The 19,547-nt window shown below is 35.2% G+C and overlaps 1 protein-coding gene and 1 long non-coding RNA gene across 8 annotated transcripts in view; one reads left to right on the plus strand and one right to left on the minus strand.

Annotated features, from left to right (window-relative positions):
* Positions 1-19,547, plus strand: part of SUCO (SUN domain containing ossification factor) — a 91,580-nt gene that overhangs the window by 61,685 nt on the left and 10,348 nt on the right. For 4 of the 5 annotated variants that reach the window (XM_078440897.2, XM_060643538.3, XM_060643537.3 and 1 more), the window contains 5 exons: positions 2,031-3,191; positions 5,920-6,007; positions 9,072-9,176; positions 11,185-11,339; positions 11,824-11,915. In XM_078440897.2, coding sequence (XP_078297023.1) covers positions 2,031-3,191; positions 5,920-6,007; positions 9,072-9,176; positions 11,185-11,339; positions 11,824-11,915 — 1,601 coding nt within the window. Of the gene's footprint in view, positions 1-2,030; positions 3,192-5,919; positions 6,008-9,071; positions 9,177-11,184; positions 11,340-11,823; positions 11,916-12,196; positions 12,288-19,547 lie in introns of all 5 variants that reach the window. The other variant, XR_009613408.3, reaches the window with a different exon arrangement.
* Positions 1-19,547, minus strand: part of LOC132686043 (uncharacterized) — a 43,684-nt gene that overhangs the window by 20,892 nt on the left and 3,245 nt on the right. The window contains exons 2-3 of one of the 3 annotated variants that reach the window (XR_009613410.1): positions 12,718-12,786; positions 9,650-9,827 (exon numbers count right to left, since the gene is read on the minus strand). This is a non-coding gene — a long non-coding RNA (uncharacterized LOC132686043). Of the gene's footprint in view, positions 1-9,649; positions 9,828-11,943; positions 12,003-12,717; positions 12,787-19,547 lie in introns of those variants that run through there. The other 2 variants (XR_009613409.1, XR_009613411.3) reach the window with 2 other exon arrangements.

The raw sequence follows: 19,547 nt of genomic DNA on the forward strand, positions 1-19,547 counted from the left end.
TCTTAAATTGAATTTGATAGAGGTCTTTCCCCAGGTTGCAGTGGGGCACCTTGGGCAGGAATATCTGTCATGTAGTTAACATAAATATCCTCATTTTTTTAGTCTTTTCTACCAAAGATGATTAAGGGTTTTTGCCACCTCTGCTTCTTATCTGTAACAGATAGGCTCATAATGACTGGATAATTGGGCATTGTTTCTGTAAATTTTGTATATTTCAGTAGATGTACTCTCTCAGAACTCTGCTTAACGGGATAAGATTTTTGAACAGGAATTATGTAATGAAACCTGCAGTGCGTATGGTTTGAGCTGTAATTCCTAAACACCATACTGATACAGAAATGAGATTTTTTGTGCTTTGAAGGGCACAGTGACAAATTTGTATCCTGTGTTCATTCTGAAAGAGACTAAAGATATTTATTTATTGGATGACTAGAGAGAAAATATAGCCTTACTTGTCATTGATTCCTAGAAGATACTAAGAAATCTACTGTGATTGCTAGTTCTAATTTTGTAACTAGGCTTCTTCAGTTAATAACATATAGTATGTCTTTATTTTTCAAAACTAAATGAAACCGATTTCATTTTATATATGTACACACACAGACACACACACACATGAATGTTGAAAGATACCACATCACACTAATGTAGTAGTTTTTACTTTTCTATATTAGAGTTTGATTTTAATAGATTTTTTTGTATAAAATCTATTTGCTTTTAAATGTTTTTTTTTATTTGTTTTAAATTCTTTTTGATGATTATATGGCAATTTCTTTGAAGAAAATAAATGAAAATGAAAGAATCCATGATAGGGTGTCATTGTTGAGTTACTATGAAAAGATGACTGATTTTCTTTTTCCAGGTTTGAGTTTTTTAAAGTATAGCTCCGATTAGAGCATGTACAGATGGTATATAATTTAATTTGTACCAAATTAATTCACTTTAGTTTTTCTTCCTCCCCTTCTTCAGATTCTGCTCATTTTCACTGTCATAATTTATATGGTACATAGTAAGCAGTAGAAGATGTTTAGAGATTATATATCTATGTATCGTCTATTTAAAGGAACATAATCTAATTTACTGTTTCACTGTCAACAAGATGAAAATCTAGCTTTTTAGGTACTGTTTCATTCCTACCTTTGCTATTGTGATATTAGTCTTTATTCAAAAACATTTCCTGTCATTCTTAGTAATTTTTCAAAGTAGGAAGATTGTATATGAAAATGTTTCTTTGGTATTCAAATTGCGTTATTTGAAAAAAGATTGTACCTTTTGTGCTATAAGGGCTACACCTGGAAATTCATTATTTTTTTCCTGGAATGAACCACAGAGATTATAATTTACAACACTGTTCCCACCCGTTCCACCCCACACACTCCCCTGCCTTACATACATACTCTAGGGCTTAGAGATGGGATTGAGTTACAGATGGGGCACTATTATTATTAGCCAGGATTTTCATTAGAGTGATTAAGTATTTGCCTTTAAGTAATAGATAATTAGCCCAGATGATATTAAGATCATTTTGGGGAGTTGGGGAGGGAAGGATGCAGATAATTGTGTGCGTGTGTGTGTGTGTATGTGTGTGTGTGTAATGCTACCTTAGAAATCCCCTAATCATCCACAGAAAAATTTTCTTTGAGAAATCTAGCTACCTTTCAAAAGTATGATACCTAAACACAAAGTGCGTTCATAAGTATTTAGAACCTTGGATTCTAGTTCTAGAATCCACGTACAAGCAATTCTTAAATAGATATTTTTAAAAAGTAAGTTTCATTTAGTAAATATGGTCATTTCAGTCATCTGGCTGATCTCTGATAAATGAATGGCCTTTCTGTCACCATTTGTGAGTAATACTTCTTTTTATAATGAAAATGATTTGTAGGGAAAAATTCATCCAAAAAAGTTTTTGGTTTCTTCTGTATTTTCAGCCTTCCTTTTATTTTATGTATGAAACATTGATTTTTTAACGCAGTTTTAACTTTAGATTTCTAATTAAAGTGATGTGTAATTATGATACATATTTCTAGGTTTGTAACCACTGAAGGACACATACACGATACAGAGCTATCATCACCAGAGACTCCAAAAGAGAGTCCCATTGTACAGCTAGTTCAAGAGGAAGAAGAAGAGGCAAGTCCATCTACAGTGACCCTTCTGGGTAGTGGTGAACAGGAGGATGAATCATCACCCTGGTTTGAGTCAGAGACACAAATATTTTGCAGTGAACTATCTACAATTTGTTGTATTTCTAGTTTTTCTGAATATATATATAAATGGTGTTCAGTTAGAGTTGCTCTTTATCGGCAACGTAGCAGAACTGCTGTAAAGAAAGAAAAAGATCATCTTGTGTCAGCTCAGCCATTACTGCTACCTACAGAATCAGTGGATGTTTTAGTCTTGCCACCTCCAAGTGGAGAAATGGACAGCAAGAATAATGAAAAGGAAGCTGAAACTGTTGTTCCAGGTGACTTAAGTAGTATGCACAAAGGTGATTTGATTAATCACAGTGCAGATGCAATTGAACTTGAACCAAGCCATCCTCAAACTCTTTCTCAATCTCTTCTCTTAGATGTTACTCCAGAAATCAATTCATTATCTAAAATAGAAGTATCTGAGCCTATTAAATTTGAGACAGGACCTACACCATCTCAAGTGATCCCCCTGGAGAGTTCTGTTGAGCTTGTTAATAAAACAGAAAAAAAGTCTGAGAGTTTTAGTTCTATAGAGAAGCCAACTGTGATCTATGAAACAAATAAACTTAATGAAGTAATGGATAATATTGTAAAAGAAGATATAACCTCCATGCACATTATCACAAAGCTATCTGAAACAATAGTGCCACCTGTAAACACTGCTACTATGCCAGACGGTGAAGATGGGGAAGCCAAAATGAACATAGCTGACACACCAAAGCAAATTTTGACTCCCGTTACGGATTCTTCTTCATTACCTGAAGTGAAAGAGGAAGAACAATCTCCGGAAGATGCCCTTTTAAGAGGGTTACAGAGGACGGCTACAGACTTTTATGCTGAACTGCAAAATTCCACAGATCTAGGATACACTAATGGAAATCTTGTACATGGATCAAACCAAAAGGAGTCAGTATTTATGAGACTTAATAATCGTATAAAAGCCTTAGAAGTTAACATGTCTCTCAGTGGTCGCTATCTGGAGGAGCTTAGCCAAAGGTAAGCTTTATCATAATTAGCACAGTCCACTTTGCACTGTGAGGTAAGAGGCATAGTATGATCTGTGACTAGAGGAGGAGAGGATTAATTAGCTCATGATATAATAGTAGTGCCATTTTAGCTGGAGAAAGAAAGTTATTTGGATATTGATCAAGAACTTAAAGAATTGATTTTTAGAAGTACTAAGTGATATAATATCTATATCTATATCATCTATATCTATCTATCTATCTATCTATCTATCTATATATATATATATTAGGGTGACAACAAGTTTGAATTTAATCAGTTTCTCCTTTCTTCTGTTGTTTAACTTCAGCCACTTTTACTGTTTGGTTCCCACAGTACTCATGGGGACATTATAGTATTCTATAACATGTGTATCTATACTGTATATGTAATACCTATATAAACTATGGATGTTGCAGTTCTTAGTGAAACTAGATAAGATGTCATTTAAGAGTTTAAATAAGTGAAGACTAAAGTGGACTGAACTGGATGATTAGGCAACATTTGCAGTCTTTCATATGTCTTAGAATCTTAGTTCTAGTTGTGATAATTTATGCTCTTGTGCTCATAAGTGCCAGTGTGCTTATGCAGTGATTAGAACCCCAGTCATAGTTCTCCCTTTTCCCTGTACTTGTTTGCTCTTTTTTATCCCTTAAGTTGTCTGGTTTTCTCAGGACTTCTTTTCCAACATTTTATAAACACCTAGGCAATAAATGTCCAGAGTATCTGAAACACCACCTTTCCCTACTCCTTTTAAATCAAGATGCCTCTAATGAGATGTCACTGAGGTCATCATTCTGTCCCAATGGGTTTCCTCCTAATCCATATATACAATTTATTGGCAAATTGTTTGTGCATGTGCATGCATGCCCACATAGGTAGGTACCTCACACCTGCTTCTCCCTGACCCATCAGCTGCCTTAAGGGAACCACAGAAATTACTAATAATTTTTTTGTTTTTAATTGAGATATAATTAACATTAATTTCAGGTATACAATGTAATGTTTTAATGTTGTATATATTGTGAAATGACCACACATTAAGTCTAGTTACCGTTCACTTACTACATAGTTAACAAGATTTTCTTTCTTTGTGATAAGGGCTTTTAAGATCTGTTCTTAGCAACTTTCAGATATACGGTAGAGTATTATTAGCTGTAGTCATCATGCTCTTCATTACATCCCTATTACTTACTCATTTTATAACTGGAAATTTGTACCTTTTGACCCACTTTATCCATTTCTCCCATCCCCCATCTCCTACCTCTGGCAACCACCAGTTTGTTCTCTTGTATCTATGTGTTTGAGGGTACTGTTATTATTAGATTACACATATAAGTGAGATCATACAATATTCTTCTTCTGATTCATTTCACTTAGCACAATGCCGTCAAGTTCCATCCTTTCATTTGTGCAAGTGGAATTCAAACTTGTTGTCACCCTAATATATATATATATATATAGATAGATAGATAGATAGATAGATATAGATGATATAGATATAGATATTATATCACTTAGTACTTTTTTTATGGCTGAAAAATACATTGTATACAGATACCACATTTACTTTATCCATTTATCCTTTGGTGAACACTTAAGTTGCTTCCATGTCTTGGCTATTGTCCATAATGCTGCAGTGAACATGGGAGTGCAGATATCTTTTCAGGTTAGTGTTTTTCATTTTCTTCAGATAAATACTCAGAAGTGGAGTTACTGGATCATATAGTAGTTCTGTTTTTAATTTCTGAGGAACCTCCCTACTATTTTCTGGAGTGGCTGTACCAATTTACATTTCCACCAACTGTGCACAGGGGTTCCCTTTTCTCTACATCCTCACTAGCACATGTTATTTCTTATATTTTTGGTAATAGCCATACTGATAGATATGAGGTGATCTCTCATTGTGATTTTGATTTGCATTTCCATGATGATTAGTGATTTTGAGCATCTTTTCATGTACTTGTTGTCCACCTGTATTTCTTCTTTGGAAAAAGGCCTATTCAGATCCTCTGCCAGTGTTTTAATTGGGTTGTTTAATTTTTTGCTATTTAAGTGGTAGAAGTTCTTTATGTATTTGATATTAACCCCTAATCAGATACATTATTTCCAAATTTTTTATCCCACTTGGCAGGTTGCCTTTTCATTTTGTTGATGGGGTTTTTTGCTGTGCAGAAGCTTTTTAGTTTGATGTGGACTCCACGTGTTTATTTTTGCTTTTGTTGTCTTTGTTTTTGTTGTCAAAGCCGAAAAACCATCACCAAGATCAGTGTCAAGGAGCTTACCACCGTGTTTTCTTCTGAGTTTTATGATCTCAGGTCTTACATTCAAGTCTTTAATCCATTTGAGTTACTTTTTGTAGATGGTGTAAGAGTGTGGTCCACTTTCATTCCTTTGCCTGTGGGTGTCTGGTTTTCCCAACACCATTTATTGAAGAGACTGTTCTTTCCCCATGGTATATTCTTGGTTCCTTTGTCATAAATTAATTGAACAAAAACGTGACTAATCTTGGATAGCAGTGAGATGCATAGAATTGATGTTAAGGTAGCAAATAGCTCAAGGAGCTTCTTTATTTTACTTTTATAAGTGTTTCAGGCCTCAACAAAGTCATTTTCAAAAAAGTAGATTTATCTCAAATATTGAAATCAGAAGTGTGTTTGCAGTAATAAATTAATAAATAAGAAATTAAAGCTAATTTAAATCATTTCTTACTCCACAGGTACCGAAAACAAATGGAAGAAATGCAGAAGGCTTTCAATAAAACAATAGTAAAACTTCAGAATACTTCGAGAATAGCAGAGGAGCAGGTTGGTCATCTTCAAGCCTTATTTACTTTTTATATAAATTTCTTCCGAATTCTGTAGGCCCTTGCTGGTAAGAAGAATAAGTAGTATTTGTTCATTTCTTCCCCTGATAGGTGATGATTAAGCCTGTTAGAGGATGTCATGTTTGGGAAATTACCTAGCTATTAGCATCTGCATCTCTCTCCTATAGAGAGAATTTTCTTGAGCATTGTTCCTATTACATTTCAAAATTTGTGTGTGTGTATGTGGTAGAAGTGCAGTGGACTTTGTTAAACTCAAATCTTCTGTGGTTTTCTACACAGTCTGACTGATTGCAGATGAGAACAGCTGTGTTGCTTCTTTTTAATCCTCATATCTTTTCATTTCTTTTTTTCTCTATCTCTTGCCTGGAGCTATGCATTGATGCCATAGAATAGTGGCCATTGCCTTGTCATGTTGATTTTAAGGAAACAGTTTCAGTATTGCAGTATTCAAATGTTTATTAAATGTTTTTACAGTGTGTTACTACAATGAAGAAACACTATACTTTTCTAAAGTTTATCCCGGACTAGGGGGATGATGAGATGAGGTGAGGAGGCCTGAGGTTTCAGAATTGAGTAGCATCTTACTCTCAGTTCCTGACACATTACAGTTGTGGTTCCATACAAATTTCCTCCTTTAGTGGTTTTTTTTCATTGAAGTTTGAGTTATTTACGTATTTTGAATACAAGTCCTTTATTAGAGATAGGCTTTGCAAATATTTTCTCTCAGTTCATTATTTGTTTTGTCATTTCTTTTTTTTTTTTTTTTTTTTTTTTTTTTTCAACGTTTTTTTTTAATTTATTTTTGGGACAGAGAGAGACAGAGCATGAACGGGGGAGGGGCAGAGAGAGAGGGAGACACAGAATCGGAAACAGGCTCCAGGCTCCGAGCCATCAGCCCAGAGCCTGACGCGGGGCTCGAACTCACGGACCGCGAGATCGTGACCTGGCTGAAGTCGGACGCTTAACCGACTGCGCCACCCAGGCGCCCCGTTGTCATTTCTCTTAAAAGTATCTTTTGAAGAGCAGAAGTTTTTAATTTGTTGAAGCCTATTTACCCATTTTGTCTTTGCTCTATAAAATCTTACCTTAACCCAGAGTCATAAAGATTTTTTTCCTCTCTTTTCTTCTAAAAGTTTTATAGCTTTTGTTTTACATTAGGTTTATGATTGATTTTAACTTTTACGTGTTGCAAAGTAAGGATCAAAGTTATTTTTTGGTGGGGATGGGGATGGAAAAACATGAATATTCCTTTATTCCTTTATTTTGTTCTGTTCATCCGTCCTTATGCTGATACCAGACTGTTAACTATTCCTGTATCTTTATAGGAACTTTTGAAGTCACATAGCGTGAATCTTCCAACTTTGTTCATCTCTTCCAAAATTGTTTTGGCTAATACAGATTTTAGAATCAGCTTGTCAATTTCTACAAAAACAACATGTTTACATTTTAACTGGGATTTTGTTGGAATTTATAGATCAGTTTGGAGAATCGACATCTTAACATACTGTCTTCTGACCCATGAACACAGTATTTATTTAGTTGTTCATTGATTTTAATGGTTGAAATGATTTCCCATCTGTATTTTCTCTTTACAATATATATAATATCTGTGCCTTATGTCTCAAAGACTTATTTAAATACTTGTAAATAATTTGTGTATTATTAACAGTATTAAAGATCAGTCTTGATGAGAAGTGTTAATCAACTTACTAAATTTCAAAGTTTTTTTTTCTTTAAATGTTTGTAACTGTCAGGAATTTATCAGTATTTGTCAAATGTGAGTCAGAAGATACAGTTTAATGAATTACCTTTAGCATCTTAAGAAGATGGAAGTAGGATAGAAAGTATCAGTGTATCACAGTAAGAGAAGTGAAACTTTTTGTTGCAGTTTTATACATCCATCTCCCCCAAGAAACCCCCACCGCCCCCCAACGCAGTTGAGATTTAAAATTTATTTAAATCTAATTTTTTATTGTTTTATTTTTTTGAGAGAGAGACAGAGACAGAGCACAAGCAGGGGAGGGGCAGAGAGAGAGGGAGACACAGAATCCGAAGCAGGTTCCGGGCTCTGAGGTGTCAGCACAGAGCCCAACGGAGGGCGCGAACCCACGAGCTGTGAGATCATGACCTGAACCGAAGTCAGATGCTTAACTGACTGAGCCACCCAGGTGCCTCGAAAAATTTATTTAAATCTAAATTCGAGAAACTTACTCTGGAATGATAAATGGTTATATGGCTATTTCATACAGCATCCTACAGAGTGTTAGATTTCTTTTACTTTCTGTCCTGTTTTCCTCTTCCCCAAATTCATTAGTAACTTGAAATTTTCAGTACAGTGTCCCTAATATAGGTTCCTGACCATGAGTATGATGCATATTTCCCTAAAATATACATGCAAATGATATTTTAAATAAAGACATGTTTGTTGATTATCTAAGCTGGAAAGATAGGTGTTTTGATTGATTTATTTTCATTGGGGATTAGTTTAGCATTGACTAGCTCATCAGTTGTGGCTTTTTGATTATGTGACATCCTAAGTTCCATCCTAATGTGCAATAAAATAGAACTTTTAAAAGCTTGCTGTGAGCCTGCTTTATATACAAAAACATTTTTCAAAAAATTTTCAACATGTTTTTGTGCTTTGGTTGAAAAACACGTATTTGACAAAATGTTTTGCATATAGCTGAGTATATGCTGGTTTATACATATGGAGCCCAAATTAACTTGAAAAGTATTTTATTAACTTCTATTAGACAGTATTCTACATGGTAGCGGTAAATGGCAACATGATTTCTTGGAGGGAGAGGGGAAGGAGGGTTCGACAGTCTCAGATTCTTTTTTTGTTTTGTTTTTTTTTTTTAAATTTCTGGTTACACTTTACCATATTCATTCATTAAGAGCTTGCTATTAATATGTTTTTTTTTTAATTCTTGAGGAACTTAGTAATTTTTCCAGGTGTTTTTACTTGAATTTACAGCATATTTAAAGTACAGATGAGACTTGCACACACTCAAAAATAATACTTATTTCTTTCTTTATCATAGGATCAGCGGCAAACTGAAGCCATCCAGTTACTACAGGCACAATTGACCAACATGACACAGCTTGTTTCAAACCTATCGACAACAGTAGCAGAATTACAACGTGAGGTAATTGTTATTGCTGGTGTTGTAAGACAAACTGCATATGTAGAGGTTGTCATAAAGACAAGATTCTTAAGAATGTAGTGTCTAAGATCTTTAACCAAACAAAATTGTCATTTATAGAGAACTTGTTCACAACACCAGAATGTGGCATTTTATAAAAATTTTTTTTTAATATTTATTTTGAGAGAGAGAGTACAAGCACAGGTGGGGCAGAGAGAGAAGGAGACCCAGAATCCGAAGCAGGCTCCAGGCTCTGAGCTGTCAGCACAGAGCCCGACATGGGGCTCAAACCCACGAACCTCAAGATCATGACCTGAGCTAAAGTTGGATGCTTAACCGACTGAGCCACCCAGGGGCCCCCAGGATGTGGCATTTTAAAGTTTATATATTAATAATGATAATCTTTTGGAAAACAAGGCATTCATAGTTTAGGTCTTACCTAAAATACGGTTATAAGTCAATTCTGTTAGGCCTTTTTCAGACCACCGATACTTCATTTTCAGCTCAAAAAGTCTTCTTCAGTTGCTTAACAAAGCAAAAATTTTGTTGAATTATTAAGTATTTATTGAACATCCAGTGTATATGAAGTGTGAGCTATGTAGTCCTCGGGGCATACAGCAGTGAGTAGTCCCTGGCCACATAAGTGCCTCTCTCCTGGGGGAGAGAGAGAATATATATATAGTAAATACATGTTAGGGACAGTAGGATAGAAATGAAATGTGTGTGTGTGGAGTGGCATGGTAAGGGTTGCTCCTTTAGCTAGAGTGATTTTGGAAGGCTTATTTATCTGAGGCGGTGGTGTTAGAACTTGAGTACTCAAGAAGACTTAGCAGCCACATGGGCCTAGGGTCCGAACAAACCTGTTACTAGCAGAACTAGGGCAAAGGACCCACGATTAGAAATAGTGTAATGTGACGCCGTTGATCAAGTGTCTGACTCTTGATTTCGACTCAGGTCATGATCTCATGGTTCGTGGGTTCAAGCCCTGCTTTGGGCTCTGTATTGACAGTGCAAAGCCTGTGTGAGATCCTCTCTGCCTCTCTCTCTGTTCCTCCCCTAATCAGTCTCTCTCTCTCAAAAAAATAAACTAAAATTAAAAAAAGAAAGAAATAGTGTAATGTGTCTGAGGGTAGAAAGAAAGTTGGCATGGTTGGAGCGGAGTGAATGAGGGGAAGGAGGGTCAGGGATCCAGTCATGTAGGCCTTAGTAGGCAATGTAGAGTTTAAATTTTATTCTGATCATTGCAAGTCATTGGAAAGAATTAAGAAGTGACATGGGTCGTCTCACTGACAACACTTTGAGAAGCTCCCCATTTGTTGTCCTGTGGAGAATTGCCTCTTGGGGAACAGCAAGAGCAGAAGTGAGGAGGAAACCAGTTAGGATGCAGTTTCAGTAACCTGAGTGAGGTGATGTTGGTTTGGACTGAGCTGTTAGAAGTGGATAACAGTGTGAAGTTGTGTTCAGGAAATATTTAAGAGAATGACAAGCCTTACTGAAAGATTGGATGTGTGGGATGAGCAACTAAGGATGATCCCCACGTTTTTGGCTTAAATAACTGGGTGATTGCTGGTTCAGTATTGTAAGACGGCAAAGACTGGGCAGGAGCAAGATTTTTTTTTCCCTCCCTGAGGAAATAGTACAGATGGAAAGACACAGCAGATGTGGCAAAATGTTAACTTTGGTGAACATAAAGTGAAAGGCATGAATATGTTCATTGTGCTAATTTTTAAAGTTTTCCTTAGGTTTGAAAACGTTCAAAGAATTGGGGGGGGAAAAAGAAGAAAAAGACATTGCCTCACAGTAGTACGTTTTCTAAGAACATGCCCTACGTTTTATCATTTGGAAATACATTTTAAAAATGTTAAAAATGATTTGTCTTTTGATTTTTATATCCCACTATATTTTTTCCTAGTATAATTTTTATACTATAATAATAATATAACAAAATTTAATGCTAATATAATATTTAATATATAAACTATGTAATAATTATTAAATCCTTTTCCATCAGGTTTCAGATCGACAGAGCTATCTTGTCATATCTTTGGTTCTCTGTGTTGTCTTGGGACTGATGCTTTGTATGCAGCGCTGTCGAAACCCCTCTCAATTTGATGGAGATTATATTTCAAAACTTCCTAAAAGTAATCAATATCCAAGCCCTAAAAGGTAATATCAGCATCTTATTTCACATTTTTTACTGTGTTTTTTACATTTTTGAGAAATTTGACAGAATAAAGGAATACTGAGATAATTTTTCCCCCATATGATTGTCTTACAACTGCAGTGTTAAAACATCATTGGAACTAGAGAGATGGTCCTGTACCTGGAAGGTTCTGTAGCCCGGATTAAAGAGAAAACACTAATAGGAAGTGCATACCCTTGAAATGTTTTGGTTGTAAAGGATGCTCGAATGTGGAATTCAAAGGGAGAGGATAATAGATATTTTAATATAGCACCTTTTAGAGAATGACCTTTAAAGTTTGTTGTTTTTTTTTTTTTTACACATAATAAACAATAACTGGAGTGTTACACTAGAGATCAGCATTCTGGGGCGTGTTTAATTCTCAATAGCTTCCATCAAGCCCCAACCGCAAAGTAAATTATATGTAGTTTACCCTGTTCTCAGTGTTGGTTTTTCTTCATGTTTTAGGTGTTTCTCTTCCTATGATGATATGAATTTGAAAAGGAGAACCTCATTCCCACTCATCAGATCCAAGTCTCTACAGTTAACTGGCAAAGAAGGTAGATTTTTGTGTAATACGTATACATACACATGAATGTGGTTTACTTCTGGCATAAGTATAATGTCAGTGTTGTGTTCGAAACCATCTGCAACAGAATAGTGGGTACAAGTAACCTTTGTGTTTGTGCTGTGTCAAAGCTGCCTTATCATTTTCACACTTTATATATATATATATATCTTTATTCCTAAAAGCCTAGAGGGTGGGGAAGGGGGGCTTAGGTTAATTAGCCATTGGTAGCTTTATTTGCACCTGCTCCTGTTTAGAAGTATTTCTTTTTAGAAAGAGATGTTTGAGAAAGTTCAACAGATTTGGAAAACCTGAATGTGCTCCCATAGCATCCTGTGCTTATCTGCCTCCTCTTCTTGTACAGGTAGGACCCCTTTTGTCTCTAGTTTAGGACCATGAGGCACTTTCTGAAAAAAAATCTAGTCTACCTCTTATTTATAGGCCAGGGTCTATAATAGCGTTCCATTGTCTGACACTCAATACTTAAATTCAAATGAATGAATATGTACTGAGTGGCTGTTTTTCTGTATCCGTTCTTTTGTAATTTGTACTTATTTTTTGTAATTAGTAGTTATTAAGAGACATATTTATAGCAGTATTAAAATAGCCAAATTAATTATATATTTCAGTTAGGAATGCTTTCTTAATTATTGGCTCCCCTTTCTTTAGGACTTAGTATGCAGCAGCATGTTTCAGCTGACTAACTCATTTGAGTGATCATTGCTGAGCATCACTGGTTTTACTGTTATCACAAAGCTTTACTGATTTAACCCATTACATATGTGCTTACTTACGATTAGTAAACCTCTTCTTTCTTCCTGCCTTTTTCTCTTTTTCTTCTGTTGGCTGATTTTTTACTATAACTGAAAAAAAATTTTTAATTTATTTTTAAGTTTATTTACTTATTCTGAGAGACAGAGAGAGAGAGAGTGTGTGTGTGTGTGTGCAAGCAGGGGAGGGACACAGGGAGAGGGAGAGAATCCTAAGCAGGCTCTGCACTGACCGTGTGCAGCCCAATGTTGGCCTTGAACTCACAAACCCATGAGATCATGACCTGAGCCGAGATCAAGAGTCAGACACTTAACTGACTGAACCACCCAGGCACCCCTATAACTGAAATTTTTTATTGAAGTGTTACATGTAAGAAAATGTAATTACATGTAAAGCTTGGTGAATTTTCTTTTTTTTAAATTATTTTACTTTATTTTTTTAAAATTTACATCCAAGTTAGTTAGCATATAGCGCAATAATGATTTCCGGAGTATAATCCAGTGATTCATCTCCTATATATAATACCCAGTGCTCATCCCAAATGCCTTCCTTAATGCCTCTTGCCCATTTAGCCCATCCCCCACCAAAAACCCCTTCAGCAACCCTCAGTTTATTCTCTGTATTTAAGAGTCTCTTATGTTTTGTCCCCCTCCCAGTTTTTATATTATTTTTGCTTCCTTTCCCTTACGTTCATCTGTTTTGTATCTTAAATTCCGTATGAGTGAAGTCATGTGATACTTGTCTTTCTCTGATTAATTTTGTTTAGCATAATACAGTCTAGTTCCATCCACGTAGTTCCAAATGGCAAGATTTCATTCTTTTTGATTGCCGAGTAATACTCCATTGTGTATATATACCACATCTTCTTTATCCATTCATCAGTCAATGGACATTTGGGCTCTTTCCATATGGCTATTGTCCATAGCACTGCTATAAACATTAGGGTGCATGTGCCCCTTTGAAACAGCACACCTGTATCCTTTGGATAAATACCTAGTAGTGTAATTGCTGGATTGTAGGGTAGTTCTATTTTTAATTTTTTGAGGAACCTCCACACTTTTCCAGAGTAGCTGCACCAGCTTGCGTTCCCACCAGCGGTGCAAAAGCGTTCCTCTTTCTCCGCATGCTCACCAACATCTGTTGTTGCCTGAATTGTTAATTTTAGCCATTCTGACAGGGGGGAGGTGGTATTTCATTGTGGTGTTGATTTGTATTTCCCTGATGATGAGTGCTGTTGAACATGTTTTCATGTGTCTGTTAGCCAAAGCTTGATGAATTTTCATAAACCAAATGAACACACCTGTATGACAATACCCAGATTAAGATGGAGAACTTAGGGTGCCGGATGAATTTTATTACTTTATGTACCTCATGGAAATATATTAATCATGAAGTATTTGTTTTTCTGTGACTGGTTTTTTTCACTGAACATCATGTCCTCTGGGTTCATCCACGTACATGCGACCAAATTTCCTTCCTTCCTAAAACTCAGTAATATTCTGTTTTCAGATACACCACAATTTGTTTATTTCATCTGTTGATAGGCATTTAGATTGTTTCCAGCTCTTGGCTATTGTGAATATTGCTGATACGAACATGAGTGTGCAAATATCTCTTTAAGACCTTGCTTTCAGTTCTTCTGTATGTATACTCAGACATTGGATTGCTATATCATCTGGTAGTTTTATTTTTTTTATTTTTTATTAAAAATATTTATTTCAATGCTTATTTTTAAGAGAGGAAAACAGAGAGCACAAGTAGGGGAGGGGCAGAGAGAGATGGAGACACAGAATCGGAAACAGGCTCCAGGCTCGGAGCCGTCAGCACAGAGCCTGACTCGGGGCTCGAACTCACAACCGTGAGATCGTGACTTGAGCTGAAGTCAGACACTTAATTGACTGAGCCATCCAGGTGCCCTGGTAGTTTTATTTTTTGAGGGAACTTTCCACTGTTTTCTATAGTGGCTGCCTATTATACAATCCCTCTAGCAGTATACGAGGGTTACAATTTTCTCCACATCCTCACCAACACTTGTTTTTGTTTGTTTGTTTGTTTTTGTTTTTTGGATAGTAGTCATCCTAATGGGTGTGGTGAATTCTCATTGTGGTTTTCATTTGCATTTCTCAGATAGAAATGTTGAGCGTCTTTTCATGTGCTTGGTGGACATTTGTAAATCATCTTTGGAGAACTATCCTTTGCCCAGTTAAAAAACTTTTTTATTTGATATTTTTCTTTTTTAACTTTATTTAAATCCAAGTTAGTTAACATATAGTGTAATCATGGTTTCAGAAACAGAATTTAGTGATTCATCACTTATGTGTAACACCCAGTGCTTATCCCAGCAAGTGCCCTCCTTAATGCCCATCGCCCATTTAGCCCATCCCACCTCCCCTCCAGCAAGCCTCAGTTTGTTCTCTGTATTTAAGAGTCTAGGGGCACCTGTGTGGCTCAGTCGGTTAAGTGGCCGATTTCGTCTCAGGTCATGATCTCACAGTTCATGGGTTCGATCCCTGTGTTGGGCTCTGGGCTGACAGCTCAGAGTCTGGAGCCTGCTTCAGATTCTGTGTCTCCCTCTCTCTGCCCCACCCCAGCTTGCTCTCTCTCTCTCTCTCTCTCTCTCTCTCAAAAATAAATAAACTTTAAGAAAAAAAAAAGAGTCTCTTAGGTTTGCCTCCCTCTCTGTTTTTATTTTATTTTTCCTTCTATTTGGATTTTTTGTTAATTTCTTTATATATTCTGGATATTAATCCCTTATGAGATACATGATTTGCAAATGTATTTTCCCATTCCTTGGATCATTTTTTCTCTCTCGATTTTGTTCTTTGATGGACAAATGTTTTTAAGTTTGACGAGGTCTCATTTGTCTATTTCTGCTTTTGTTGCCTATACTTTAGATGTCATATCCAAGAAATCATTGCCAAGTCTTGTGTCATGAAGTTTCCCCTGTGTTTTCTTATAGGAAGTTTATAATTTTACACCTTAGATCTTTAATCCATTTTCAGTTAACTTTTATATATTGTGTAAGGTAAGGTCCAACTTCATTCTTTTGCATGTCAGTATCCAGTTTTCCCAGTACCATTTGTTGAAGAAACTGTTTTTTCCCCCATTGACTGGTCTTGTTACTTTTGTTGAAGATTATTTGACCATATGTGTAAGAGTTTATTTCTGCGTTCTTTATTCCATTGGTCTACTTATCTCTCTTAGTGCCACACCGTTTTGACTGTAGCTTTGTAACACATTTTGAAATCAGGGGCGTGAGCCCTCAAACTCCATTCATCTTTTTCAAAATGGCTTTTTCTATCTGAGGTTCCTTGAGATTCAATATAAATTTTAGGATGTATTTTTCTATTTCAACAACAAAAAAATATTGTTGGGATTTTGGTGGGGATTAGGCTGAATCTGTAGATTATTTTGGTAGTTTGTTTAGTATGGACAGTATTAAGTGTTCCAGTCATGAACGTGAGATGTCTTCTCATTTGTTTGTATCTTCCTTAATTTCTTCCATCAATATTTTGTACTTTTCTTACACATTCTTAGGCTTATTCCTAAGTAGTTTATTCTTTTTGATACTTTTATCAATGGAATTGTTTTCTTAATTTCCTTTTTGGATTGTTCATCATTAAAGTATAGAAATACAGCTGATTTTTGTGTTGATTTTGTATCCTGCAACTTTGCTAAATCCATTTATTAATTCTAATGTTTTTTTTTTTATTCTTTATTTTGAGGGAGGGAGGGAGAGAGAAAACACAAGTGGGGGAGGGGCAGAGAGAAGGAGATTCATATACATGATTGCATCCCATTTCAATATTGTATAGTATTTCAGTAACTGACCAGTTCACAGTGTATTTATCCATTCTACTGCTACTTACAGTTGGGGCTATTATAGGTAATGCTGCTGTAAACATTCCTTTGTATACTGGAACATAGTTGTATGAGTTTCTCTAGGAATATTACTTATATTTAACACTGCTGGGTTGTAGGTCATGTTTATCTGCAAGTGAACAGATAATGGTAGACTTTTCCAAAGTGGTCATAACAGAGTATGCTTCTACTAGTGCCTTGAGAATTTCCATTATTCTACATTCTTGCCAACAAACACCGGATTCCCAGGTTGTAAAGTGTTCGTTAATCTTATCACAGTTATAATTTGCATTTGCCTGATTACTAATGAAGTTGAACAACTTTACTTATGCCTTTTAGTCATTTGGCTTTCCTGGACAACTGTAAGTTTTTTGCCTGTTCTTCTGTTAGATTGTTTATCTCTTTTGTACTGGTTTATAATTTTTAAGGTTGTAATCATACTCATTGGTTGGTTAAATATGTTGCAGATATTTTATTTCACTGTGAGATTTGTCTTGTAATTGGAGTCTTTTAAATAAGAGAAGCTCCTCTTGATTTCAATGTAATCAAATATATGGGTTTTGCCCCCCATTCCTCAAAAAATGGTGGTTAGTGCTTTTTATCTCCTATTAAACAGAATTTTTTTCTCCAGGTTTATGGATGATACTGTTATAATTTTCTTTTAAATGTTTACTTCAGTTTTTATTTTTAGTTCTTTAATCTACTTAGAATTGATTTTTTTGTATGTGACCTTCGGTAGGAATTCCAATGTAAAATTTTATATAAATATATTCATTTATTTTGGGTTTCTTGGCCATTATTGACTGTTTATGTTTTCATATAAATTCAGAATTATCTATTAAATGTTTCATCACAAACAAAATTTAATTGAGATTACAGTAACTGAATATCAGTTTGGGAAGGATATAAGCATTATCTCTGTTTACTCTAAAAAGGTCAAACTTTTGGGAGCTTTATTCCTAGAGTATTTTTTGATGCTGGTAAATGCTATCGTGTGTGTGTGTGTGTGTGTGTGTGTGTGTGTGTGTGTGTGTTTATTGCTGGTATGTAGAAATACAATAGATTTTGGTATTATTGAGATTAGCTGTGTGCTTACTTATTTTCCCTGGATCTGTCCATTTCTGATAGATAGGTATTAAAGCCTCTACCTATATCCTCTTGCAATATTAATCTCTTTATCATTATGAAATGCTGGTCTTTATCCCTGATAATTACCTTTTTCTGAAATCTGCTCGGTCTGAAATTAATATACCTAAGTCTGCTTTTTTTTTATTTGTGTTAGCATGGTATATCTTTCTTTATCCCTATACTTTTAATCTATACCTTTATATTTAAAATGGGTTTCTTGTGAAAATAATCCCATTTACAATTGCACCAAAAATAATAAAATACATAAGAATAAACTGAACCAAGGAGCTAAAAGACCTGTACTCTGAAAACTATAAAACACTGATGAAAGAAATTGAAGATGGCACAAACAAATGGAAAGATATTCCATGCTCATGGGTTGGAAGAACCAATATTGTAAAAATGTCCATACTACCCAAATCAATCTATAGATTTAATGCAATCCCTATCAAAATACCAACAACAATTTTCACAGAACTGGAACAAATAATACTAACATTTGTATGGAACCACAAGGATCCGAAATAGCTAAAGCAATCTTGAAAAAGAGGAACAAAGCTGGAAGTATCACAATCCCAGATTTCAAGATATACCACAAAGCCATAGTAATCAAAACAGTATAGTTATGGCACAAAAATAGACACATGTCAATGGAACAGAGTAGAGAGCCCAGAAATAAATCCATACCTATATGGTCAGTTAATATATGACAAAGGAGGCAAGAATATACCGTGGGGAAAAGACAGTCTTTTCAACAAATGGTGCTAGGAAAACCAGACAACTACATGCAGAAGAATGGAGGTGGACTACTTTCTTACACCATCCACAAAAATAAACTGAAAATAAAGTTCTAGAATGTGAGATCTGAAACCATAAAACTCCTAAAAAATATATTTTAAAAGAACATAGGCAGTAATTTCTTTGACATTGGCCATAGAAACATTTTTCTAGATAGATAGTCTAGATAGGCAAGGGAAACAAAAGCAAAATTAAAGTATTGGGACTACACCAAAATAAAAAGCTATTGTACAGCAAAGAAAACCATGAACAAAATGATAAGGCAACCTACTGAATGTGAGAAGATATTTCCAAGTGATCATTAATTTGCAAAATATATAAAGATTTTATACAACTCAACACCATGAAACCCAAATAATGCAATTAAAATTGGGCAGCGAACTTGAATAGACATTTTCCCATAGAAGACCTACAGATAGCCAACAAACACATGAAAAAATGTTCAACATCACTAATCATCAGAGAAACACAAATCAAAACCATAATGAGATAACTGCCTCATACCTGTCAGAATGACTAAAATCAAAAGCACAAGAAACAACAAGTGCTGGCAAGGATATGGAGAAAAAGGAACCCTCATGCACTGTTGGTGGGAATGCAAACTGGTGTAACCACTGTGGAAACAGTATGAAGGTTCCTCAAAAAATTAAAAACAATTACCATATGATCCAGTAATTCCACTACTGGATATTTACTCAAAGAAAATGAAAACACTAATTTGAAAAGATATATGCATCCTTATGTTTATTGCAGCATTATTTACAGTTGCCAAGATATGGGAAAAAACCTGTGTCTATCCATAGATGAATGAATAAAGATGTGGAGTATATATATACATATATATATATATATATATATATGTATATATATACATGGAATGTTACTCAGCTGTAAGAAAGCATGAGATCTTGCCATTTGCAACAACCTGAATGGACCTGAAGAATATGATGCTAAGTGAAATAAATCAGACAGAGAAAGACAAATGCCTATGATTTTACTCATGTGGAATTTAAGAAACAGAAAAAAGAGACTCTTAAATATACAGAACAAACTGGTGGTTGTCAGA

This window comes from Panthera onca, chromosome F1 (assembly GCF_046562875.1).
Source record: "Panthera onca isolate mPanOnc1 chromosome F1, mPanOnc1 haplotype 2, whole genome shotgun sequence".
Classification (NCBI taxonomy): domain Eukaryota; kingdom Metazoa; phylum Chordata; class Mammalia; order Carnivora; family Felidae; genus Panthera; species Panthera onca.